Source organism: Amia ocellicauda, chromosome 2 (assembly GCF_036373705.1).
Source record: "Amia ocellicauda isolate fAmiCal2 chromosome 2, fAmiCal2.hap1, whole genome shotgun sequence".
Classification (NCBI taxonomy): Eukaryota; Metazoa; Chordata; class Actinopteri; order Amiiformes; family Amiidae; genus Amia; species Amia ocellicauda.
The window spans coordinates 41629129-41656277 of NC_089851.1; the positions used below are offsets into that span (position 1 = coordinate 41629129).

The following is a 27149-nucleotide window of genomic DNA, read 5'->3' on the forward strand; positions in this document are numbered from 1 at the left end:
GATGTCCTGAAGAAGCTGTGGAGTGGATCCCATGAGATTAAAAACCACCAAGAGGAAGAGCACAGATAAGATGGGAGGATGAGATCATTAAGAGCACAAGGGAGAGGGGTCACCTCCTGTCCGCTTGCAGAGAACACCTAACACAGCAGAGGGAGAGAGAGAGGGATAGAGAGACAGAGAGAGAGAGATTGAGCCACTGCACTGATTTATAATGACCTATTTGGTACCTGAGTGTCTATGAAATTGTAATGAACTTGATTATATTTTAAATGAAGTGTGAGCTTTTTTATTTATATGCAGTTAGAGCGAAAGAAGCAGCCAGTGCAAGAGAGAGAGAGACAGAAAGGAGAGAGAGAGAGAGAGAGAGAGAGAGAGAGGAGAAGAAGAAGAAGAAGAAAACCAGGTAGTTAGTTGAGGAACAGAAGTCATGCATTAACACAAACCAGTAGTCCGGCTCATAATAGGTTGATCACAGTGCCTAATGGAACACCAGGTCATTCATTTATAAGCGATTTAAATCTACCTTATTTTAGCTGATTTCGCTTTGCTTATTGCACTGCCTGGCACAGTGTGTGAACTGATGTTCTGGAATAGATTTCACATTCTCATAGGTCATGTTTTGCATAAGTATGAGACAGTTCATTACAGGTCTAACCTTTTCCTGAACAAATTGCTTCCTTTAAACAAAATATTAGTGATAATAATAATAAAAACACATTTACGTAGGAGTGTGTAAGAGCCAGGAAGACTACTTTACAGTCTCCCTCTGTGGGTTAAAAGAGGCTAAATGGGTAGTTTACATTTCAGGTGGCAAAGTATCATAGTTATAATTGCTTTTTGGCAGATCAGGGCACAAGGGATTAATGCTCCTATTTATTCATCTGAGAGATTTGTAGCAGTCTTTCAAATACAAGAAGAAATGATTTACTTCAATAGTCTTTTATTGTTGCTGCTAAAATCAAAGGCATTTGTTGATAATTTGATTCTTATCATCGTTTATCTGTGACAGTCTTGTCCCAGCCTTGCGCCCTGTGTCTGCCAGGTTAGGCATGGGCTCCCACCCTGTATGGATGAAGTGGTTGCTGAAAATAGAAGGATGGATGGAACTATTTATTTCTTAGCCGATGCTGTAACCAAGGGAGATTTACACTTGTCAAACCCCACCAAAAAATTACATTGATACAACTAAGAGACAGATTACAGTCTTTTAATTTAATTTCCTTTTTAATTAATTCCCCCTGTTTATTTTTCATATTTAATACTGTTGAATATTAATAATTAAAAAGAAGCACTCTTGAAATTTACCAGCTCATTTTAGGTAGGAAAACATCTCATTACTTAAAAACACAGGCCTCACACCAGGGCCATGTCATGACACGGAGAGGCGCTAGGCTGTGTAACGTTTAAGGGTACCAATAACATTACCAAAACTCAGAGTATTATTGTAACATAAAAAAACTGTGAAAATATAAAATTTAAAATAAAACAATGTGCACGTCTTTGTCAGGTGCTTCTCTGCATATTGTGCCACGCCATGCCACGCCACCCCCCGCCCAACTCTGTGAAACAGTGCTTGTGATGCAGCCTGCTGAGGCACATGAAGATCTCTCAAAAGATGCACGAAAGTGTTAAACACTCTCCAAATCTAATTTGCCCTTTCACACTGTTCCCATTCTAAATGTATATCTATTTAAATCATCGCATCCCTCCATTGCTAATTTGTTATGGCAATATTAATTAATGATTTTTGCTTGATGGCAGGTGAAAAGCTGTTTATATTGAGACAGATTAGAAGGAGTCGGAGATTAGAAAAACAGTCTCTGGCAGATGCGGGTCACCTTGGTGCATCTGAAATGATTTTTAATTCACATCTCATGTACGAAAATTGCCTTGCTAAATGACTCCAGTATCAGGCATACAAACAGAAAAACATCTTAAATGTGATGTGGGGAATACAAAGGCTTGGGCACAAAGCACAGACCCAAAATATAGGGAGAAGGGGGCAGAATTTGACACATGATCAAGCCCACTATAGATATTGCCAAAAAAAGGGGCAAAATACATTAATCTCCAGTGAGAAAACTTTATTATTGTTGGCCTTTTTTTGGGGGAGAACCTTCAATGAAGTAACAAAGCTCTCCAATAGGCTTAACATAAAAGGCAATAATACAAAAAATACTATTCTGAAAAAACTACTTTAGAAATCTTCCTGTTGCTTATATTAAAAGAGAACAAATATTCCAAACAATTATATGCTGTTGAGGATTCTTGTCAATTTAAGATCCTTGTTACTTTTCACTTATAATTGTAATTGATATAGTCCACCTTGCCACCTTGGATATAGTGTGGAAGTTATAGTACATAGAGTATAGTATATAGAGTACATTTTACATTACAAAGCCTTGCCACATTAAATTGAATGTACAGATAATACAACACCATGCATACAAGGAGCATACACTAACACCATGCTGCAGATCCTCTGTATCTCTCTCATCTGTTTTTATAGATCATAGTACTACCAAATAAACATCATTGTCCTGTGGATGTTCTCTGAGTAAACTGAGACTGAATACAGTCTTTCCATTACGGGGGAGGGGGGTGTTCATTTAAAAATGACAGGGGTCTGAAAATTATTACAAAAAGAGGGTCTGAAATGTACATGACTCGGCTATGAAGATCAGTCATGCCCATGTAGTGTAAATGTATTGAATAAGGGTTACAAAACACCTTTAGGCTAGATATATCGGTATATCAAACACATTTTTATTGCCCATTTTAAAACGTGTGGAAATAACGCTTAATGGTGTAAAAAAACAATATATAGATACTGACACAGAAAACAAAAAGCACACATACACACAAATCAAGACTCATTTGGTCTAAGCAATGCAAACACAGATGAACAGTTGCTGGGTTTCCATGATAAGAAAACGAATAAACAAACATGTGGTCTTCACTGTTACACAGGCTTCAAAGCCCCAAAAAAATAAAGTGTTGTAAAACAGCATATGCAATTAATAAAATCAGTGATTTGAGTGGGGGGAGGTGGAGAACAGAAAATCTGGTTTATTTTGCCACGTCTCAAAACAAAATCTGTTCTGAATTCACCAAGATATACATTTGACTACTGCAAGCAAAGAAAGTGGCTTAAAAAGCATGATAGCAAAAATGTGAGAAAGTGCAAGAAAGTAGAAAGTGCAGAAAATGTTTCGATCACTTGACTATTCAAACTTCCTTTTCAAGTCTGCACATCACAAGAAAAAATTAAATAAAAGAGGGTGGCCTATTCTGTCTGAGAACAACAGGGCAATGACCCTGGATAGAAATCAACAGCTAGCAATAAGATGTTAAACTAGAATGCATCTGTCAGTTAGGATATAAACTGATTTTGTCAACAACAGCAGCAGTACATAATACAAAAGGGACGTGCAAGAGCAACAAATCAAGTGTTTAAATAGCAGGAAAGAAGAGGCGTTGTGTTTCAGATGTTTTGATATAAACAGACTGTCTTTTAAGCAATGCATGATTAGTTTTGAAATGCAGTGATTTTTCTTTACATAAATGTGTTGAACCAGAATTAGCACTGTAGGTGTACTACCCATACTTGTGGCTTGTCAGCGGCAGCATTCTTGTTCTGAATCTCTGAGCAGATTTCCCTGTATTATAAATGATGAATGGAGCTGTTCACAATCATTTTAGGTAGACCCAGGGTCTGAGGGAAACACAGGAATCTCACTTGTGATATTGATACTATTGAGCACCTGTCTTGTCAAATCTCAATAATAGTGACAATTCCACTTTGCTTTATGTTGCCCCAGGGAAATAAAATAACTTGGTAAATTGCAGTTAATTTTCTTCAACCATATAATTAATTATCATGGTAGGGTGTAACAATTTGGAGTCTTTTCTTTCCCCTCAATTCATCATAGGAATAGTAGTATTTTGTACTTTTTACATTTATTTTCCAAAGCAGAGGACCACTGAAGAGATAAGCTCCAATATTTATCCAATTCATGTTTGCTTTTTATTTTTTTATTAATTAGAAGAATGTGTTGTCTATATTACAATGGACGTTTGACTGGCTGAACTTGATGACAGCCAATATAGCTGTCCTTGAACCTTTAAAGAATCAGGATAGTTCCCAGGAAAAGTAAACATCCCACAGTAGTCAGGGTTTAAAGATCTGTACTGCTCTGGGGTCTGAGCTGAGAACTTTACAGAAGTATAAATACTGCACAGCTTAAGTCCAATCAAATCCTAGGGCTGTCACACTGATACTCTCGACTGTTTGTCTGGGCTTTTAAGGAGTTCTCTCAGGGTGTTGGAGGATAATTGGCCTCATCAAGATGTTTGCACTGAAGTGTAAGTCTCAAAATAACTTGTGAAGGCACCTTGAAACCATGTATGAGTTTGTGTGTGTGTTTGTGTCTGTGTGTTAGTGAGTGTGTGTGTTTGTGTGTGTGGTAAACATAGCACCACCTCAGTGTAAAAAGTCAAACTGAACAGATGGATTCTGGGCCAGCATTCTGAAACAAAATCTCAACAGCCTTCTTTTCTGTATTTATTCTTTCCGAATGCAATTTTGCAGTTTTAACATGCATTACAGCTTGTATTGATACCTTGGCCTGAGAAGGAAAATGTGAAACAGAAAATCAATATCTTGCTTTACAGTATTCCCTTTTGAGTTTTTATTCCTACCTCAGAGGTCCTTTAGCCATTATATAAGGCCACAGGGCACAGTCAGAGCTCCTCATCAAAATGCTTAGATTGTTACAGATTGTTATATGTATGACAAGTGGTTGTATTACAAGGAGCATGATCTATTTGTGCAATGTAACCTGACTTTAAATACAAAGAGATTGACTGATATAGAGAGATCCATGTTTGAAAGATTCAAAAGTAAAAACATCCCTTTCATCTTTATGAATATAAACACAGGTTAAGTCCTTTAAATACATGGAATCCAAAAATTCCCCCAAAATGTATTGTTAATAAATAAGCTGCATTAAATTAATCATATTTATTAACCCAAACTAATGATATTTGAAATGAAGGCCGTAGATACTTGTGACTATATCCTGATATGTGTGTGAATAAAGAAATATACATCTAAACACACACACAATATAATGCCCTCTCACCGTCATTATTTTTCCTGTTAAGACAGATGTGTGCAGCATGCCATGCAGTTTGGATGAGGATTCTATTTTTCATTTAAGTCTGCGAGTGTTTTGCATGTAAGTCCTTGTTCATATTTGCCTTAGGGGGTGACTCACAGTGGCATGGTGTTTCTTTCCTTGCCTGGGAAATAAATTAATAAATGACTGTGCCAGAATCATTCTTAGTGGGTTATTCTGGCTGTCGGTTCTCTCTCCTCTGAAGGTGACCCTTCCCTTTCAGGCTCTCTCTTTCTCTCTCTCTCCCCAAATCTCTACAGACCAGAGTCTCAAGGATGGACTTACTTTAACTCTTGCCTGCCCCGATGCAGTTTCCTCTCCTGCGATTCAGCGTGAAAAACATTTGTTCCATTCCAGTTAATTGCGGCAGACGTTAACCTATTAAAAAACTATTGTATTGTATGTATTTTTTTTTTTTTTTTTAAACATTTAGCTGGTCAGGCCTACTGACCACAACTCATTATCCAGGCTGCATGTGAGAATATTAGTAAAGTGCGTGGATTTTAATATCTTCCCTTCCTTTCTTATTATTATGCCACATAGTTTAAAATGAAAGGCACAGTAGACTTGAAACGGACAGAGGGTTTTTCGCTGTAGGATGCTACTATAAGTGTATCAGTTTCCCCTACGGAAGGTTATTTTTTGCATTACCAAGCTACATTATGACGCACCAGTTACTGATGAGATCTTTCACCTTACCCATATGGTAGTGTATGACAAAACTTCACATAACCACAATGTGAATTTCTGAAACTAATCAGATGCTGGACTTGGTGGGAGGTGTTAGATGTGGGCTACTTCTGATCAGATTCTGCTCAGTTATATCAAAATACAAAACAATTACAGAGAAAATAACAACAAATAACAAACAATCACATGGAATGCTACCCTGGGTAAAGTCACAAGGGAATGCAACAGTGCTGCAGGGAATAAAGACTGTAGCACTCCAAAATGTGTCTCTCAACACAGGCAAATTGAATAAACCCCCTGAATCCTCTCTTCTATCAGGGCCTTTGTGAAGCATAAAAAAGAGCTCACTGCAGCCCCTTTCACACTGGTACATCAGCCTGCGTCATGACCCCCAATTTAGCAACCCAGGTACTGATTGATATTAATATGAAAGTATAAACACAAAAGAAAGTGGGTGGAGCTTGGGTAAAGAGCGAGATGCACTGTGCACTGTCTTTCATAGATCTGACCTGCGTAGTCAATCTGGACTGTGAGAGTGAGTACCCGACCGGCTGGAAAAACTGTGTCCTAGCCGGGGTGGGGTTCACCCAGGTACGGGACGCTAGTGCAGAAGGGACTTACGTAACTCTGGGAGCTAAATAACAGCTCAACTCTCTGCCACTGTCCTGTCTCCACATGCCTTAGTAGCTCTGTCCTCTCTCTGTATCCCCAGACTTTGTACTGCAGACTTTTCTACAGACACAAAACTTTTTTTCCTCTTATTTTTTCTTATTTTATCCATCCCTGTCAGTCTGGATTCTCATTGCCTAAATGCATTTCCCTGGAAACACTGGGGAATCCAGCTGAACAGTTGTCAACCTGTTATAAACCTGCCAGTCTCCCCCTTCTGCACAGTGCAGTGACAGTTTAATGTGTATACTTGATTGGACGTTCAGACTGGCTGAAGTGTACTTACCCCCCCACCATCACTGCTTCTTACCTATTATCCAACTCTTTAACTGTTTTCCCTGTTAACACGATGAGAAATGTGCTTCAGATAGCTTGAATACTAACATCACTGCAACTATTATTACTAGACCTGCCTGTACATGATTTCACCCCCCCCCATTTGTTGTTTTCCCTCATTTATTTACGTAATTATATAATGCTCCTTGTAGGCTGCACTATTTTCTGACCTAGAAACAGAAAATGTACAGCCGCACACTTGGCAAATTTCACATAAATTGCTGAAATGCCTTGTCTAATGTATCGAGACTAACAACTCTATTTCGACCTTTTTTTGGACCAAACCGAATGTGAGTTCTTCTTTCTAGAAGTTTCTGATCACTGGTCTTTGGAAGACCACCAAGGACCACTTTGTCTGCTGCTTCACCTTCCAACTAGAGCTCTGAAGCAAATCTTGAATGATTGTGTCATTTCAGCCTTGTCAGTTATATTCAGCCTTTAAATTGGTGGCAACCAGCCTGGAATGAAAACCAGCAGATACAGAGCTCTCCAGGACCAGGGCTGGGCACTACTGCTCTAGACAAGACCCGTCTTATAACTCAACCAGTCATAAAGCCCCAAGCGAGCAGAGGTATACTGAATCAGATGACTGTATTTGGACTTGTGACATGCTTGCAGGAGGGAAGATTGGATGCTCCAGTTAAGACGAGATGTGACATGTTTTTATGGATGGATGAAAGTGCTGTCACAGAGTGTCTGAACTTGGCTCCAGTGAAACACACTTTGTCAGGTTGATCGCTTCCTCTTGCACCGTAATTCCAGAATTACACATACACACACACACACACACACACTCACACACACACAGCCCTGCTCAGGACTCAAAATTCATGAAAATCCCTTAAAAAGACAATAACTGTAGGGCAGGGGTCTCCATCTCCATCTCATTGACTTGCTTAACTGACCACTGGTGAAAATGCAATCACAGGCTATATGTGCTGGGTGACCTATGACCATAACTTGGCTGTGGCTATGCAGGATCGGGGTTGACTAACTGAGGACAGTTAACTTACTCCATTATCACCTGCAGGAACTCTATGAACTACAGCAGGGTGTGTTGAAAACATACTACATAAGACTATAGGCTACATGTGAATTCATTAAAAAGAAAAAAGAAAACTATAGAAGATGAAGGCTTCTTTTGATTTTCAAATTTAATAGAAGTAAGCACATTTACTCTAAATGTAAACTATCCTTAAAAATAGTTTCTCCATCACGTTATTTACACATTTTCCTAATTTACCAGTGGAATTGGTTTTTGGTTTGTTTGTCTGTTTGCTCTCTGCTTTTCATCTCCTGTGGGCTACAGATTAAATTAATGTTTATAGACATCCACATTCCACACATGAAGAGACAATAGATTTTTTGCAAAAACAACAATATTTCAGCAATTATAGCTCCATAAACAAACACGAAACCTCATTTCAAAAGCAACACAGTTTTCTCTGGCATTAGAGACACGAGAACAATAATTTGCTTCATTAACATGCTTTCCATCTGAACAGATCAGTAAGCAGATTTAGTTTCCCCATGGCCTTGGCTTTCCAGCGACCACAGGCATCTGCATGTCTCGCTCAGATCAGCCACACGCTCCTGTCCAAAGTAAATATTAAGATGGTGTGTTATGGCCGTGCCCACACATGCGCACACACGCGGGCATGTACACACACACTTGCCCATTTGCCAATTTCTCCTCCCCATCAATTAAGATTAGGAACCCCCTCCCTATGAATATCCCTGCAGTCGTGCTGCCCTCCTTCACTACAGCCCATCAGAAGGAACAAAGTGCCTGCCAGAGACCAGCTGGCGATGCTCACCTGTGGTAAATGAGGGCTTTTACTCCTGCTGTGTATATGGCTGGCCCTCCCCTCAGGTGCCAGCCTGATGTTAAAGAGAGCCTGCAGAGCCGTTTGTGCTGCCTGGGCCTTAGCCAGCTTCTTGCTGCGCCCAGATCCTTCGAATATCCTCCCATCCACTCTGACTGCCATGACAAAGGTCTTGACATGCCGTCGCTCCACCGTCTCCGAGAGGCACACATAGCGTAGCCCTGGCCGCAGCTCATTGAGCAGCCCCACAGGGTTCTTCTCTCCCCCGCCCGCCGGGCTGGCCATTTTCTGCTTGTTCTGCTTGGCCTGGACCATTAAGTCCAGCGTGTGGCAGAACAGGCGCCCGTGCCGACACGCATTGGAGAGAAATTCGTTCTCGGTAGCCCGGCAGCACAGGGAGTTATCTCCGCGTGCCACTGCTGCAGCCGCCGCCACCGCCCCCGCTGCCCCTGCCGGCTCGAACTCTTTGAACAGCGTGTCAGGGAAGTCAGCCTGGTCGGAGGTGAAGTCTGTGGATGGGCTGCTGAGGTTGCCCATCGCCACATGAGCCTGAGAAGCGTTGGGAAACTGCACAAAAGACTTGAGAGCCAGCTCTGCCGCCCTCATCTTGGCTTTCTTCTTGGTGGGGCCCGTGCCTTCGAAGGTCAGCCCGTTGACCTCCACGGCAATGGAGAAGACAGGGGCGTGCACAGGCCCTGTCTGCGAGACCATTCTGTACTGTAAACCAGGCTTCAGTTCGTTCAGCTGGACCAGGGCGTTCTTTGGCGTGACTGACCAGGAGAGTTTCTTGTAGATCAGCTGTAGTTTGCAGAGGTGTCCGCTGTTTCCTTCCTCCAGGGGCCTTTTCCTTTTGAGGCCCGAGCCCCCACTCCTGGCCATGTCAGTGCAAAAGAATGACTGGCGGTCTCCCTGAACGATGGCGCAGTCCTCTAAATTAGCCACGTTCCGATTCTCCTTCACTTCCGCACTACTAGTACCTGAGGACACACAAAACATAAGAAATTAAAAAAATATATATTTATATACACAATTCTATATATTACCAATAATAATAACAATATTTGATTTTTAGCAACAATCACATCTCCATCGGTTCAAATACAATACAGTACAAATCTAAATGAAGAAATTCAACCCACTCGCTAACTCACACAAGGCCCACTAGAAATTAGGGAGAGCCAGGACTTTCATGTTTCTGTTAGCAGTTGCTATTGGAGCCTATGGAAATGACAGATTTATCATGGAAAAGCTGTGATTGGTCACACACAGACATTCTATTACCAATGACATTTCAGGGCACTTAAATGTTAGTGATGCTAATATCACAGGATGTACATTTGCTATTAATAAATAGTTATGTTACACTTAACTAGAATGAAAACTCAACACAGATCAACAACCGTAGGTCAGTTACAGTGGATCCTGGAACAAAACATGTTTAGATGGAGAGAAAGGGAGTGATTGTTAAATTGAATCAAATAAAACTTTTTTAATTCACTGTAAAGATATTTATGTGTCTAATCGTTGTATGTGATTTATATTGGTTAATTGGTAGTGTGAAGAGTGTCTCTTATTTTATAATAAGCCCAAACTGCACAAGGTGACATATCTTATAGAGACACCCTTCTCATGACCTATTAAATTATATTATCATCATCATCACAATTGTGATCAATGCTACCATCCGTAAAAAAATTACATCTCTTCGAATCTTCATGACATGCGATTCAATAAAGTATGTAGAATCATTTTTATTTTCATCTAAGAACACAATCACCCCCGCATTTATCTGCTGGCTGAGAGTTGCAGTTCTCATAAATTCAATTGTGGAAACCCATTCGGATTCAAGTGTTTTAAATTCCCCTTACAAATCCTCTAAAACTGGGGCATTACCAGCCAAATTATTTTGTAATCTGCAATGAAATTGGTTTTGACTTTTATGGTTAAACTCAGTGTTATTGTGGTTTTGTTTTTTATCTTTGTTTCCAACACAAAGCACCAATCCCTTTTCAACAGAAGGATACTGGTAGGTGTTTTCTTGAAGATAAAATATTCTACAGTCATATTACTCTTTTGATATATTCAATAAGCTTTTTTTAGGTTCTGCCTTATAACATCAGATTGCAAGTAAAGCTGAAAGAAAATAAAAACAAGGACTTTCTGATCAGGTCTGTGTCTTCCAATAGTAATATGAACAGAAAGTGACAAAATAAAGCACAATAACAAAATCACACAAGTCTTTATTTTATTGGGCTGGGGCTAGCATCTCCATGTATATTATTAAAAAAGGCCATTCAAAACTACCTTATTTTAGTATCACACGTGGCTCTGTGTCCTCAAGGACTCTTAATTCTGCATTCCTTTTGTCACAAATCAGGTTTGATGTCTCAGGCTCATAGTGTAATTGACCGCACTTTTAATGATGACATCAGGTGACGTTTTTAAAATGTGCCAACACAAACCTGCAGTACAAGTACAGTTGTAGTCACAAGCTTTCATATGAAAGAAAGCTATTCTGTGATTCGTTGAGTTTTAACAAATGTGGTTCACCAGTTTATTCTGCTTTGACAGTGAGTCTGTTGAACACTGACTGAGATTAGACTAAAAACAATGAAGGCTCCAGATGGGACTGTACTGAGCTTTTCACACAAATTTGGCTGTGGCTTTCAATAACATTTCACACCCGTCTTCACTTCACTTCGGTCCCTAAGCTTTATTCGGTAACACTTTAAATTATGGTGTCATTAATAAATGATTGGTAAATAGTTTATAAAAAAGTTAGGAACCATTCATAATCCCATTTATAACTTATCAATAAACCTTTATAAGATATGATTTATCATTTATAATAAAGATTTGAAACAAAATAGTTTTTTTAAATGTTGGCAGCTAATTTAGATTTTATTTTACAACAAAAACACAACAACACATTCTTTGTTTTTAATTATTATAATCAATAACCAGTAGATATTTGCTGAAAGTAAGCAACGGAGTTGGCACAAGTCAGTATAGGCTTTCTGCTTGAGAGGATGGGGTACACCGCTGGAGGTTAGAGAGGGCCAAAGGGAAGACGAGCAGAAACAGACAGAAGCAGGCCGATTATATTTGACAGAACCTGGATTGATATGGATGAGGTAACATCCCACTCTGACCCCTTTTAGGCCACATATTAGAATATATTATAATACATGAATGTAAAATGATCTTTTGCAAAGGTCTATTAAAGACTGAAAACTTTTTTTATTATATACAATCCAGCACCCTACTTGTAAGGGAGGTTTGACAGGCTGGGTGTACCTTATGCACATGAAGCTGAGTACAAACAGTTTTTTGCTAATTTTTGTAATTATCTTTTACTATCAGTTTTCCTGACTTTTCTATTTTTAGACACAATATACCTCCGATTTCCTGGAATGACCCTTAAACTGCTTAAGCTGTCTCCTTAACAAGCAGTAAGACCTGTATCACCTCAGCAAGAAATAACAGAAACTAAAAGATTGACATTTAGAGGTTCGAAAGGGGAAAGGGTGACGTTTTCAACTCTGATGAGCAAACTGGGTTTTGAAACTATTATATTGCCACTTCGTGCTGAATGCAATGAAACAAACAAAAAAAAAACCTTCAGCACTGAAACACTTGCACTCTGTGTAGGCATCAGGAGATCAGTCGGCTGGCAGAGTGGTTAACGTTGACGTCTTTAAATGGGGAGTTCGAAGGTGGAATCCCCAGGTGGGTCTCACTCAACCCAAGGCTGTTAAGAAGTAGTGAGGATGAGAGCAAGAGAAGCTGGCAGTTTCAATGGAAGATAAATATTGCTGGGTTAGGACATAGTTTTATGTCTGGGGGGGTACTCACATAACTTGCCAATCACTTTAAATTGTACTGTGTGCTTGTCAGACCAATCTAATGAAGTAGCCTTTCCTTTGTGGTAACCTTTGGGGTTTCCAGCATTAATACTGTTATACATTTTTCCAACATCTCTGTCCCCTTACAGAAATAAATAGTTAAAAGTGAGCCATACATCTTCCAAAAGAGTGCCTCAAATAATATAGGTTTCTTTGTATATAAACAAAAGAAAACAGATTGAATTAAATTCCATGGGTGTTGCACTGAACTCTCCAAATTGTGACTACTTCTAGTGGAGTCCTCCGATGTATGTCTTAGCTGAGAAACAGTCCAGAGGCCAGTTGCATAAACATAGACTAAGGGCTGGATTAAATCAAAACTTTGACCCACCTGCTAATAGCAAACTACAAAGCTGTACAACATAGCGGTTACATTTCTGATTAGAAGAAAGTGTCATCTTACTAAAAATGCAGCCACAACTGAGTACAGTTCTGTAGTTTTCTATCAAAGTTTTGATTTAATCCGGCCCTAAGTCTTTGTTTTAGCATAATTATAAGTCCTACTAACGATGAGTTAAGACCGTTGCATAAAACAGTCTTTCCTTAGACTGGTCTAAGACTGGTCTTACTAAGTCAATCCAGCATTGAATTCTGGGAATTTTAAGACAGCTGAAAAAATAAAATAAAATGGCGGACGTTTTTCTAACAGCGATGATCCCAGTTAATTGAAAATCTATGCTAGTTATTGAAATATAATGCAGAGAAATGTATAATTTGGTCGCCATTTTCTGAACCTTTCACTAATGCATTCAAACACAAGCTGCGGGATAAAATGAAAAAGTTAACATCATCAAGCTGCTGTGTGTGTGCTGTGCGGTCTGTAAAAGATGGGCGAAATGATTAAATGATATGATAATTTAAGAGGAAACATCCGCATACTAAACTCAGCGCAGAGTTTATTATTATTATTATTATTATTATTATTATTATTATTATTTATTCCTTTGCCGGATGCTGTATATATATATCAAGCTGAGCTGAGCACTGCTGTAACCTGCTAACAGTCTTGTTCCTTTTCCTTGGTGGCCAGCAGACTGATAAACACCCAAACATGTCCCTTCAATTCCAGCGCTATTCCAGAAGAAAGATTCCAGACCCAAAGGTATTCTCCCAAATTAACAGCTTAATTTCAATTATATATATTATATATACAGCTCTGAAAAAAATGAAGAGACCACTTAACATTGATTTCTGAACTTGGAGTGGTCTCTTACTTTGTTCCAGAGCTGTATATATATATGTGTGTGTGTGTGTGTGTGTGTGTGTGTGTGTGTGTGTGTATTTTTCTTAGTTTTTTCTAAAAATCAGGTGTGGAAGGCGTGTCCTTCATGGAATATCAAGAGCTCAATAGAACAGAGGGATAGAAGGAGAGGAGTGAAAAACAGAGGTCAGTCTTGGTTTAAGATTGGTGACTAGTAGGATGTCAGGGAAGAGGACAGTATGTAGAATTATGTCTGGTTACATTTGTTACAAAGCGAAAGGCCAAGGTGGGTTCCTTGGAGAGAGAGCAAAAAGGAGCCTTCAGCCATCGTTTAGCTGTGCTTTCAGATGATTTTCCTTTGAAAGACGGGGCTTCGCTGTCACTGAAGATCACCGGCTCTGCAGTGACGACTGGAGATCACTGTCGCCAACATCAATACGAACTCCCTTGACAGGAATTAGTGTTTCAAAATTATTTATATACTGGTATTCAACTTAAGTATGCTGTAAAAATTATGATGTAGTGTAGAGAGCCGCTCTGCCATTCTTCATGCGTCTGTATGCCCCGGGCCATGGAAAAAACTATTATAGGTCCTGTGCTGCTGAGATTCAGCACCAGCTTTCGATGGAGAGGAAACCTCGCCTGTTCACAGCCGTCTTGTGAATCCAACATGTTTCAGCTCCATTCTCGCTCAGCACTTAGTTAGTGTGTCCTGGCCCATAAGTGCTGAGTTTTATTTATACTAGAGGGGGCCTAATATTATGGACATTTTATAAATAGCTAATATATAAATAGATCCATCGTCCACTACATGTACATGTACCTGAATATCACACCTGTCTCTAAAATCACATTTTCATTCACAATAAAATATACAAAACTAGAATAACTTCCGAATGTAACTTTGTTTACTCAAGTCACTGTTGTGTGCAATTATAAAAGAGAAAAAAAAGGCAAACAATTCACAACATAAACATGCAAACACAGTAGAAAAGGGAAATAAGTGAATTATCACATTAGCATAATAGGCCTACAACAGATGAAGCAATAAGCATTGGTATAATATTAACGGCATAACAAATATTTACATATAAATATGTACATTGCAATACAATATAAGTGGCAGCTTAAGTGCATGGTAGCCTTAGCCTACGGTATATCTCTAGACGTACTATATTGTACTCACATTACACACATGAAACGAAAAATCAGGATATCATCAAGACCGACTAGGCTACAACACAGCGTAAATGGAGGACATTAATCAAAATAAGCTTCTTTAAAAATAAATAAATCACGTAATTGTTGATTTACGGATTTCACGGAACCTGAAGCTAGTATAGCTGTTCTGCTGCTGTCTCCCTCTCTGGTAACAGTTGCACTTTCTCCACTTCACCTCAGATCTACAGCGTAGCTGTTTGTTTTCTCGCAGTATTCCTGTGTGTAACAGTAGTCTGGCCTGCAACCTGATTTTTTTTTTACATTGCTTAAAGCAGTGCAATGGTAGTGACTGAATTAAATGTAATACACACATTGCATTGGAATGCATCAGTGTTTTGTTTTACACGATGGCCCAGCATGCTGAGTGTCAAAATTACAATGTAGGGGAGGAGATTGGATCCGCTCAAAATCGTGGGGCAGGATAACCATCAAAATTTGTTATATATATAAAAGTGAAAAGATGGTTGAACATTGACCTAACCAACCTAGAGCAGCTACTGGGATCCATTTTTATCACCCTACATGACCGGACACAAAGGCACCAGAATTAAGCTCATCACCACCTAATTGCAGACGTAATAATGAATATTGTAAGAGGATAGAGAGGCCTGTGCTTGTTGTAAGGTTATATATTACATGGACTTATTTAAGAACAGGACCACATTATGTTCCTTTTGAAAGTTTACAACTATAAATGTGCCCATAAGTGTGGTGGTTTTCCCACTGGTATATCATGGATCTGGTTGTGCCATGGTTCTCCTTGTTTGATATCAGGATTCAGTATACCTCTACAATTCTGATTACTTTTTCACTTTGCTTCAATTTACTGTGGTTTTACCATGGCTTACCACTGTTAACCTTTACAGTAATGTTTTATCAAGAATTACTCATTGCATGTTGTGTTTCTTTGCACTTATAAATAAAACAAATGAATAAAACAGTTAATGACTACCGTAAATGTGGTGGTTATAGCTATTTAGCCACATTTTAATTTTCAAAACAGTTTCCTCAGACTAAAGTCTAATACTTAGCTTATACAGTGGCTCTCAAAAGTATTCACCCCCCTTAGCCTTTTCCATATTACATTGTGTTACCACATGAAATCAGAATGGATTTAAACAGTTTTTGCCACTGATCAACACAGAAACTGTCCATAATGTCAAAGTGAAAAATATTATCTGTAAATTGTTCTAAATTAATTACAAATACAAAACAAAACATAGTTAAATGCATAAGATGCATAAAATGCATAAAATGGAGAGAATATGGCACAACTGTGAATCTGCCTAGATCAGGCCATCCTCAAAAACTGAGTATCTGGGTGAGAAGGACACTAGTCAGGGAGGACACCAAGAGGTCTATGGCAACTCCAAGGCTTCCATGGCTGAGCTGGGAGACACTGTGCATACTGCAACTATAGCCCAGGTGCTTCACAAAAGTGGAGAGTGGCAAAATGAAAGCCATTGTTTAAAACAATCTCACATCAAATCTTGGCTAGAGTTTGACAGACGGCATGTGGGAGACTCTGAGACCAAGTGGAGGAAGATTCTATGGTCTGATGAGACCAAAATAGAGCTTTTTGTCTTCAACGCTAAGTGCTATGTTTGGCGCAAGCCTAACACCGCACATCATCCTGAGAACACCATCCCTACCATGAAGCATGGTGGTAGCAGCATCATGGGGATGCTATGGGGATGCTTCTCTGCATCAGGGCATGGAAACCTTGTAAAGATAGGGCAATATGGATGCAGCAAAGTACAGAGAATTACTGGAAGTAAACCTGCTGATGTCTACAAGAGACCTGGGACTTGGGAGAAGATTGATCTTCCAGCAGGACAATGACCCCAAACATACAGCCAAAGCCACAATGTGGCTTAAAAACAAAAAGTTAAATGTCCTGGAGTGGCCTAGTGAAAGCCCGGACCTCAATCCAATTGAGAATATGTGGACAGAGTTTTCTGTTTTGATCAATGAGAAAAACTCCTGATTAAATCCATTCTGATTTCATGTTGTAACACAATGAAATGTGGGAAAGTCCAGGGCAGGTGAATACTTTTAAGAGCCACTGTACCTGCTTAGCTTAATCCAATGGAGAGTGGGGGCAGGGAATGGTTGTACATTTGTACTTATATATACTAATTTTGGGTGTAGTAGCTTCGATTCATATCTAAAATGATGCACTTGCAAATATTAAAGCAGGGGGTGGCCGCACTCTTTTGGCCTAACTGATGCACAGGGTATGTCTTTCAGGCTGGAATAGTTGCCTTCACATCCAAACCTTGCCACTGCCAGCACTGACCAGGAATGCCCAAGGGGCACTAAACAGAGGGAGGGGCCAGCAGGGTGGCTGGGTTGGGGCGGGCAAGTCATTCAAGCAACTCCTGAGCTCAGGCACCTGCAGGTTCAGGGTGTTGTTCTATCAGTCTCAAGACCTCCAGCTGTGATGGATGGCAGATGGTTGTACACACTAAAGGAGTCGAGTTCAGCAAATAGCAACTCCAAATTGAGACACAAATGGGAGGAAAACCAAATGGAGAGTCTGAATTTTATAAAAAAAAAAAGGAAGAACAAAAAATAAAATATTCCAGATTCATTCAAAAAATTAACAAAACACAAGTGTATGTGTTGCAGCACTTCGAATTATGGTCTTGACCTCCTGGCCCCATAAATACTGCACTGCTACAATAATTTAGGTTAGGGAATTTAGAAAACTCAAAAAAATCGATATCTGTCACAAACACGGTATTTAAATACTTAAATTGTTTCATTAAATATTCAGCACACTGTGAGTAAAATCAATAGAAGGCTGACAATAAAACAGCACGGAAACAAGGTAAGAGATCTTGTGTTAATCCAAAAAGAGGGGAAATGGATTTTTGTATTACAGACTACTGAATGAGGTCAGATCGTTTGATGAAGCGTCTGCAGTTCGCCGGCTGTCAGCGTGGAGCAACATTGACAAATGCAATATACTAATACAAAGAGCAATCTATATTAAAATTGTAATGTGTAACAAATCAAGCATACATTTTACCATCTTGGGAAGTGAAGAACAATTTGCTTTCTTCAGTTGAGCTTTCAAGGGATAATTGCAAAAAACTCCCCCCCTAATTCTGATTTCAGATTAAAAAGTGATCGCTTAAAACTCTGAAATTACTTTACATTCACTTTTCTTTGTGCTTTGTAGTTGCCAATCGCTTTACCCCTTTTCAACCTTTTCACCCACCCCCCCCTCCCCCTCAAAATGTGGATATGCCATGCTGCTTTGCTCTGATGTAGAGATTTTGAGGTTGGTTTGCTGGCTCTATTAAATTCCATTCCAGTTGATACTCATAAAAAATGTAAAAGAGAGTGAGAGAGAGAGAGAGAGAGAGAGAGAGCGAGAGAGAGAGAGAGAGAGAGAGAGAGAGAGAGAGAGAGAGAGAGAGAGAGAGAGAAATCTTACTTAAATTGTCTTCATCTTCTGTGTTTGTAGTTCCAGGACTCATATATTTGAAAGGACCAATGAAGGCAGACAGCATGCTGACTTTCTCTGAAATAAGAATAGTGGGGGAAAAAATCAACACTGTGGTTGCAATATATAGTATAACAGATATTGTACAACTTAATTCAAGAGTAATCTGAATAAATTATGTTCCACATGCTTGTGAATCTTAAATAGCCCAAACCCTTTGGCATGGAACAGAAAAGACATTGTAGAGTTTTCACCTAGGTATTCAAAATCCTGAATTTTACTTTGGGACAAACAAGGAAGATTCAAGCAGATTGCACAAATGGAAGTTACGTTTAAGTATATTTAGGAAAGAGAATGGGGAGCCCTTCTTTTACACAAAAGCTTGTGGGTCTTTATAACAAACCATCAAACTATGTTTCATTTTATGCAAGTGGAGTCCCTGGGAATCCTTAAACAAACATTGGTCTTTGATTAGGTCCTGGGATCAAAAAAGAACCATCAACCTAATTATGTAAGAGTTACCGCTTTCTTGGCTTTGTTACGGATAACCACAGTCGAAGAAATAAGGGAGGAGGCGCAGGATGCAAACAAACAGGATCTTTATTGGGAACAGGCTTTTTCAATTGGGCTGGAGCGACCCTCTCTAGCACTCCAGCACCAACTGCAACTCTGGAACTGTCGCGCGGGAACCAGGCACCCCTCTTATTAGTTCGCCCCCCGTGACTGGCTCCCCCAAGTCGACCCCTGACCCCCGGAAATAACTAAACAGTTACATAAACACATTCAGAACGTAACACAAAACACGTCTTCACATACCGCACATGACCCCCCCAGTCCCAGATTGTTACAATTAGAAAGATGGACTGAAGCTTCTATTACAGGATCTTTGGTAAAAAACCGGTGTTATGCTATGTGAGGAATCTCAGCAGGAAAAATAGGGGGCGAGTTCCCATCTATTGTTTTATATTTTTTTTAGAAACATCTCATAATACTGAATAACACTGGTGACACTTTACAATAGGTCTCCTTTATTACAGTGTACTCAGAAACTACATCTCAATGACTAATAAGAACAGTGAAATGATGCATTTGTTAACATGTACTTAAAAATGGGTAAAAATGACTAACGATATCAGTACACATTTGTCAGGTTTAGGTTTGAGAGAACCTTACATTGTCCCCCCCATCATTGTATGCCAGGCTCAATAGGCATAGGGGACACATCCCCACCAATGTTGACAGCATCCCCCCAATACTGACAGTGTTCCCCCCATTCTGAAACGAAACCTACACACCTGATTGGCATGGCCTACTTTTTTATACATTAAATACATGTTAACAAATGCATTATTACACTGTTCTTATGAGCAACTAAGATGTAATTACTGAGTACCTACTACGTTAATACACTGTAATTAGGGAGACCTATTGTAACCTGAAGGTTATTGTGTAAAGTACATGTAGTTCATTGCAACGACATGGTAAAGTGCAAGGTCATTGCCAATGTGCGGGGGTTGGGGGGGGGGTGATTCACACTCTGAAGCACACTCTGCTTTCCTTCGCTGCAATGGAAACACAAAAGAGTCAGAAGGGAACAGAATTTGGAGCGCCAGGTACTTTCAATACAGACAAGGTCCGATGTTCAAATACAGAGGAAAGACAGTTCAGAACTGTCAGGATGGTGGAAGATATTTCACGAAAAGAACATGAGAATAGATATTTAGATCCATCAGGGATTTCCCCACCCCATCCTATAAAAGTAATGAACCTGTAAAAGAGCTTGCACATTCTAGAATCAGACACTCATTCCAGACATTTCATTTCAGACTCTTCATTTGTCAAAAACAATTAACTTTTTTTTTAGTTTTCTAGTGAATGACAATTTGTTATTGTACTATGGGAGAGAAAATGTATAGAATGTAAAAAAATGTATACATTTGAAAGGATATGGCAAATGAACTGTTGCTCAAAGAGTACAAAGTTCATAAATTGGAGATATAAATCTCTCTCTCTCTCTCATATATATATATATATATATATATATATATATAAAGTATGAAAGAGGGAAAATATATGACACCTCTGATGAATAGGACTGCACATCACAGTAATTTCTTCCCATTCGGAGTTGGTGAAGAAAACTGAATTCACTGCAGCTTCTCCAGACGAAGTGTTTAACATAAACAGAAGCGAACGCCGCGGCTGCATGATGAAATATGCGTACGGTTTAAACAACCGTAAAGCTGAGGTTTAACAAAGAAGCCCTCGGTTTGCTTTTCAGGCGGCTTGTCTTGCACCTGTCTTCTTGTTGTTTGCAGTGCAGGTTCCTATCAGGGCTGTTGTGCTGTGCGGTTCAGTGGCTTCAGAGCCGACAGAAGAAAATTGACAGTCTGAACAGATCCTTAATTAGCTCCTTGAGTTCTGAACGTTGCTTAATGATCAATAGTTTTAATGGTCTGACTGCAGGACTAGAGAAGGGAAAGTGATAAAATAAAAGAAAGAAAAACATGGTGCAGTTTCCTTTTTGGGGGGGGCTGATTTTTTTGCAAGAAACATATGGTACCTGAGGAGCTCTGTATCACCTGCTAAAGTGAGATTTGTTTACTGCCTGCTGCTTTTTGCTAAATTAGGTCTTAGACTCACTTTTTTAGACTCAAAATGTTTCTTGTAATAATAGTAATAAAACTCTTTATTTTACATGGCCCCTTTCATGCATAAACATGCCAAGATACTTTACAACAATAACTGAAGAATTGTATAATACTCAATGAATGGGATGATCATACAATTGAATTCGTGAAAAGATATGTGCTTGGATTGTGTTAATCTTAAATTAAAAAATAAATAGACACCTCAATATCAGTGTACAGTGGGATGATGATTAGCTTGATTAGAAAGAACTGGTTGATGAATAGTTAAGTGACTCAGATGTGCTGGGAATTATAAGTTTTAATGAAAGGTCTGAGGAGAAAAGTAAAGTGATGTAGAAAATAAATAATTAAACAAATAATTCAAAGTGTGACTCAAAAACTCAAAACTATCAAAGAGCCAAACACACACATTGAGCCCTCCAGCCTTTTGTTATAATCTGTGTTTATTTAATTTTTATATTAGGGATCCCATCATTTTGAAGCAATATTTTAATTATCAATGTGTGGCATAAAATACCAAGTCCCACCTTGAGGACAATGTTGGAATCTCACAGCATTCTAATGTTACTACATCCCTCAATGTTCTTTCTTCCACGGCACCCAAGAATATTATTCATAGCCCAGGAGCAGTGTGACATGGGATTACAATTTCAATATTACGCTCTAAAAGTGATTTTAAGATTGTCAGCTTTCATGAAAACCAAGGAAAAGCGGGCCTAATGAATAGACCTGGGGAAAAGGAAATCGTATAAATAGCGTTTTAACATTTGTTGGTTAATCAAAACATAAAAGTAGGGACATAAACGTTTTGTGGTAGATATCTTCCTGATATATGAAACTCTGGTCATAATTCGATTATAATACCATGGCTCTTACAGTGGCAGCCCAATTCTGTTCATTTACCATAATTTATCAATGGCTTTAGTAATATTGACAACTGCATTTATTAATGGTCATAAAATGGTAATTTTATCCTTAGTAATTTGCTTTATAAACTACGACTAATGGCATTAATAAGCCACCTGTTCATGTATGTAATATATTTGTTCATTCTTTATAAATTAATTCTTCATCATCTGTTAAGGCTTTATAACACATTTATGCTGTGACATTATAAAGTGCTACCAAGATGGACAACCTACCTGGCATTTTATGTATGGTTAAGCACACAATTATGTGTTAAAGCAATGGGAGGCGTTCTAACAAATCAATACAGGACTTTAGTTGTCTGACCTAAGGAAGGGAAGGTTTAGATGATGCGTTATGGGATATTAAATTAGTGTTAAGGGAATAAAGCATGGCTGCCCACAAATAGATGCGCACACACACACACATACATGCACAAACAATGCACATGAATGCAGGCAAACAATTCAATACATTTAAAGCGGTAAAATTGTTCTTAAAATACACCTAACTAAAATTAAATGTTTTCCTTTTGGAGACAATTATGAGCCTTCCAAAGCTGTATTCATCTAAAGAGTAAGATGTATAAAGTATGTGTGTGTAGAAGGGGAGGGGGATAAATAAACAAACAAATAAATAACACATTTAGTTTCAACCCAGCTAGTGTACGTATTTATTGAATTGAGACATAAGGCTGTTTTAATTAATTTTTATTTGGCACAGCATCACTCGGTTTTTATGCTTTGACACTTAATTTTCAAGAAAATTAAGCAACAAACTACTGCATTTAAAAGGACAGATTGTAAGATTAAGTGCTGTAGTTAGGGATAAAACACTACAGGAACTTGCTTGCCGTGATACCCAGGCTTGGCATTAATTGGGATTTTCTTTGGACTTTCCGAAGCTGCTAAATGAAGGGAGAAGTTGTTAATGGTTCGAACAGCAGTGTCTCTAAATTTTTAATATAGTGGTTCGGGGTACCTTTTGAACCATAAAAGATCAACTTCAAGCTCAATTAGAGCAAGCATCAAAAACAACCAGAACCACTGTTTTTTGTAATGTTAAGATATTTTTTATCCTTGTGGGCAAAGGCTTCTGTAACTGCAGAATTCTTTAATGTATTTTTTATCACCCCCACCCCCCCTGCCTTGGGTTGTGACTAGACACACCCCAGATCTGGTGCTAAGTGAGCAAGTCTGCTGGGCTTGCAACGGGTTTCTCAGCCCACTGTAGAACAAAAAAGTCATTGCCTTGCCCATTGCAATTGCAAGGTAAGGCAGTTTGTACCACATTTCTTTCCTGACACCGGAGTACAGCAGGGGAAGGCAGCGATAAATCAGGTAATAAACCACTTGTCAAAAACAGCTAGGAAGCCTGATGCTGCAAAAATAAACGCATTCCATCAGAGCTTCTGCTTTAGACACTATATACTATATGTATATATATATAATATATATATATATTTTTGTATTATTATTTTCATATATACACTTTTTCTATTTTTTCCTCTGGTGTTTGTCATGCAAGGGTTTGGAGTCTGACCTTTGTTTGAATATATTTTGATGACTTACTGCATCTCCTGGGGGCCAGGAATTCCCCCATTGTGGTGTATGAGAATTTGATCTGAATGGAAGAATTGTGCCAACGAGTTTGTAGAAGGAAAGTAGTTAGTTTTGTGGCTGTCTAGTGCTGAATTGAACACGTCAAACACGTTTTTGTTGTTGTATTTGTTGTTGTTTTTGTTGTCGTTTTTTCTCCTGATGCTCGGCTGTGTTTTTAAAGAAGTCTAAATTATCTGCAGCTGTAGGGAGGCATGATGTTAAGAACTCTTTCATGGCATCTTTGATTTGTCAAAAGAAAAAAACAATGTTTTTGGCACTCGGCATTTTTGTTCCTGTGTTTTGTGAAATCAGTCTAAAAAAAACCTAACAAGCAAAGAAAGACACACAGGCAGTTATTTGTAAACAAGTGTCAGAACACATCAAAGACACTTTGAGAATAAGTTACTTCCGTCATAGGCCAAAGATGAACATATTTTGCTGGTGTCATGTGCTAAGGGATGTAACAATCGTGTAATGTCCTAATGACTTGTGGTAATGTAAAACTACACATCCATCTGACTCATGCCAAATAAAACCAGAATACAGAAACACACAAACACAAAAGAAAATATAGAAATTGTGAGTCACTATTTGGAAGTCCCTTGTAAAGTGCTGCTACACCAGAGAAATATGTCTGTTACTGCCCAGCATGGATTTGACAACTCATAATGCAGAAAGCAAGATAAGACACAGAAATCCAATTATTTTCCTTACACAGCAATGGTGGGGATTTTTCCATCAAGAGCTACAGTGATTTCTAGGTCACATCTACCCAACATATTAAATGTTAACACACAGAGCGGTATAGCCTTGTATTTACTTCCCATTACCTACACTCACTCACCAATGGAGTGATTACGTGAGTGTCTTATGCTGATATTAGTGCTATCTGCTAATTTGAAGTTTATAGTCTGCTAAGAAATAAATAATAATAACAAATAATATCAGTTTTGTGTTACAATACACACACACACACACACACACATATATATATATCTGTTTATATTTTAAGATTTATTAATCAAAACCAGGCTTCAGGCTTAACTGCAAGTTTATTATACAGGTAGAGGTGTTTATTACCTTTTTTTCTCTCTTTCATTAGAAAAACCTGCTATAAACCAGTGAAATATGATAAGTAAATAAGGCAGTCAGAGAGCCACAGCTAATACAGTTCAGCAGTCCGATATATTTTTTTTCCTGGCCGCGAGCAAGAATGCAATCTTTGACTGAATGTCACTTCTTCTCAGTTACAGCTAATACTTTCCTAACTGCTTCAATATGAGGCTCTCTAAAGGTATAACGGGAAAGCTACAGTGTGTTTCCACAGCTTGCATTGTCTCTCAGTTCTTTAAAAAGAAAAATAGAAAGTGAAACGAGATATTGGTCCAATGTGGCACATGGGCTTTCTAATAAATTGGAAATACACATGTTGTTCTCCATTAGATTACAAATCGTTTGATGCAAAAAAATAATAAAAAAAATTGTGTTCAGCCCTGAAAAATTTGATATAGAGCGGCTTAATTCTGTTGTGGAAGTGGAACTTCTTTTTCTATAGTTACCTCGAGGGCGAGTGCTTGCTGGAAAGCTGCCGAGGTATTATCAAGGTTTTCACACCTCAGACATACAGGGATTATCAAGTTACCATAAAGCAATTGTGTTCTGGGGACTGAGGGTAAATCGCTTTTAAATTATTAGGTGGAAATTGTTTTCAGCATTCAGCCTCTTCCTCTTGTTTATTATTAAATTTGAGATATTGATTCTTTTTCCAATACATTTTACCATTTTATATATATATATAAATATTGCAAGAACAAAATATTGCCAGTATACCCAGACAGGTTTACCATTAACCTTATGAATTTCCATAAGATAAGATAAAGGATAAAGAATAATTTCCCTTAATTAACTTTACTTTTTGTCCCCAGAACTCACACATTCGAATCCTGCCAGAGAGAGAGAGAAAAAGGAAGCAGTCCAAATCCATAACACCATTATAGGGAAAGAGGGTAAGACTTCCTTCCGTTTCACTTTGTGTCACCTCCATCATACAATTTGTCTACAGGATAAGCTATCAATTTCTGCCCTTTGTCCTCTTAGTAGTTAGTAGTTAAGTAGTTATCTCTGACAGTCACAGTCTTAAAATGGAAGTTTTCCTCAGCGTGCATTCTCTCTGCATTTAAAATAAAAATCCGGACTTTTACACCAATCTGTACTATCTCAAAGCCCTCATGCATGCCGTCTCATGTTGATTACTCCCGTTACCTGTCTAATAGACCCACATCAAAACAACTGATGCACCTCTTCAGCATTGGCTTTCACTGGTTTGATTTTTGTGTCATTGTAGGTTTGGATTAAAGTCAATGACTGTGCATTCATCAATTATTTGTACTGTGTAGCCAGTCATGTTTAAACAGCAATAGTAACTGTGCATAAAGATTGTGTTAATAAGATCAGGGTGTTTACAGAGCTGATTGTATAAACAGGGCTTTTCGCTAATCTCTTTGAGGAGAAACACATTTTTCCTTAATTCATAGCAATGGCAAATATGTTAAACAAATATCCTATTAAGGCAGAATGCTACTAAAAACGAATCCATTCATTAATGGTGTTGACACCCCAAAGACAAAACCTTTAGGTCACATAAACCCATAATTTGTGACCTTGAAAATTAAATAAATAAAGGTTGTAACTAGAAGGAATGAGGTTAAAGTTTAAGAGCAATATGAAATGTTACAAACAAAATGAAACCATTTAAACAATCTTGTTACTTTGGTGACCTGTCTCTAATGGGTCCCAGAATTTCACTGTCAAGCTGTTTCTGCACTCAATTTAACACACTACAAAATATTTTCCACATTGCACAACAGACATCTAATGAAGGTCTGTATTAGCTCCCCAAAAATCTGAAAATCACACACCCCTTCCATAATTTTTTCAACTTAATCAGGGCTCTGCCTCATAAAAAAAGCTCTTTTTAAGTTAGTAGTATATCACGCTAACTTTGTTTTTCAAATGTTAAGGAATTTCAGTCCTGGCAGCTCATAAGATTCTTCACGCACCATTTCTAACAAGAAGAACAATCCTTCATCTCTGCATTGTCTCAAAGCACTATTGACAACAACACTCCTCTTCATGGTGGTTTCGTTCTGTGCACTTGGCCCAGAACAAAATAAAACTTTGGCCAACTAGCAAATCGCAAATTATGAAGCTGTATCCGATCGTGAAGTAGTAGGAATTGACTTCTGACAATATTAAACCACTATTGGGTACAAGTTTGTCATATGCGAGTCCAGGCCTTAGAGTCATTGAGTCTCACAGAGAGATGCTAGATTAACAGATTTAAAATAATAATGACTCACCACTGTCTATAGCCCCTTACAAACAAGCATCCTCTACCCAGGGGGACCCTGCATCCAGTGGGTCGGGTACGCACTCTCACACTGCCATTACAAAATGCGGGTCAGATCAACGGGCCACTGGAGGAAGCACACAGTGAGCAGTGCCTTTCG

At 38.6% G+C, this 27149-nt stretch overlaps 1 protein-coding gene across 1 annotated transcript in view; it reads right to left on the bottom strand.

Moving 5' to 3' along the window:
* Positions 1-23641, bottom strand: part of adarb2 (adenosine deaminase RNA specific B2 (inactive)) — a 73805-nt gene extending 50164 nt beyond the window's left edge. The window contains exons 1-3 of the mRNA XM_066689991.1: positions 23611-23641; positions 18474-18560; positions 8693-9678 (exon numbers count right to left, since the gene is read on the bottom strand). Of these exons, the coding sequence (XP_066546088.1) occupies positions 8693-9678; positions 18474-18560; positions 23611-23641 (1104 nt within the window). The remainder of the gene's footprint in view (positions 1-8692; positions 9679-18473; positions 18561-23610) is intronic.
* Between the last annotated feature and the right edge of the window lie 3508 nt (positions 23642-27149).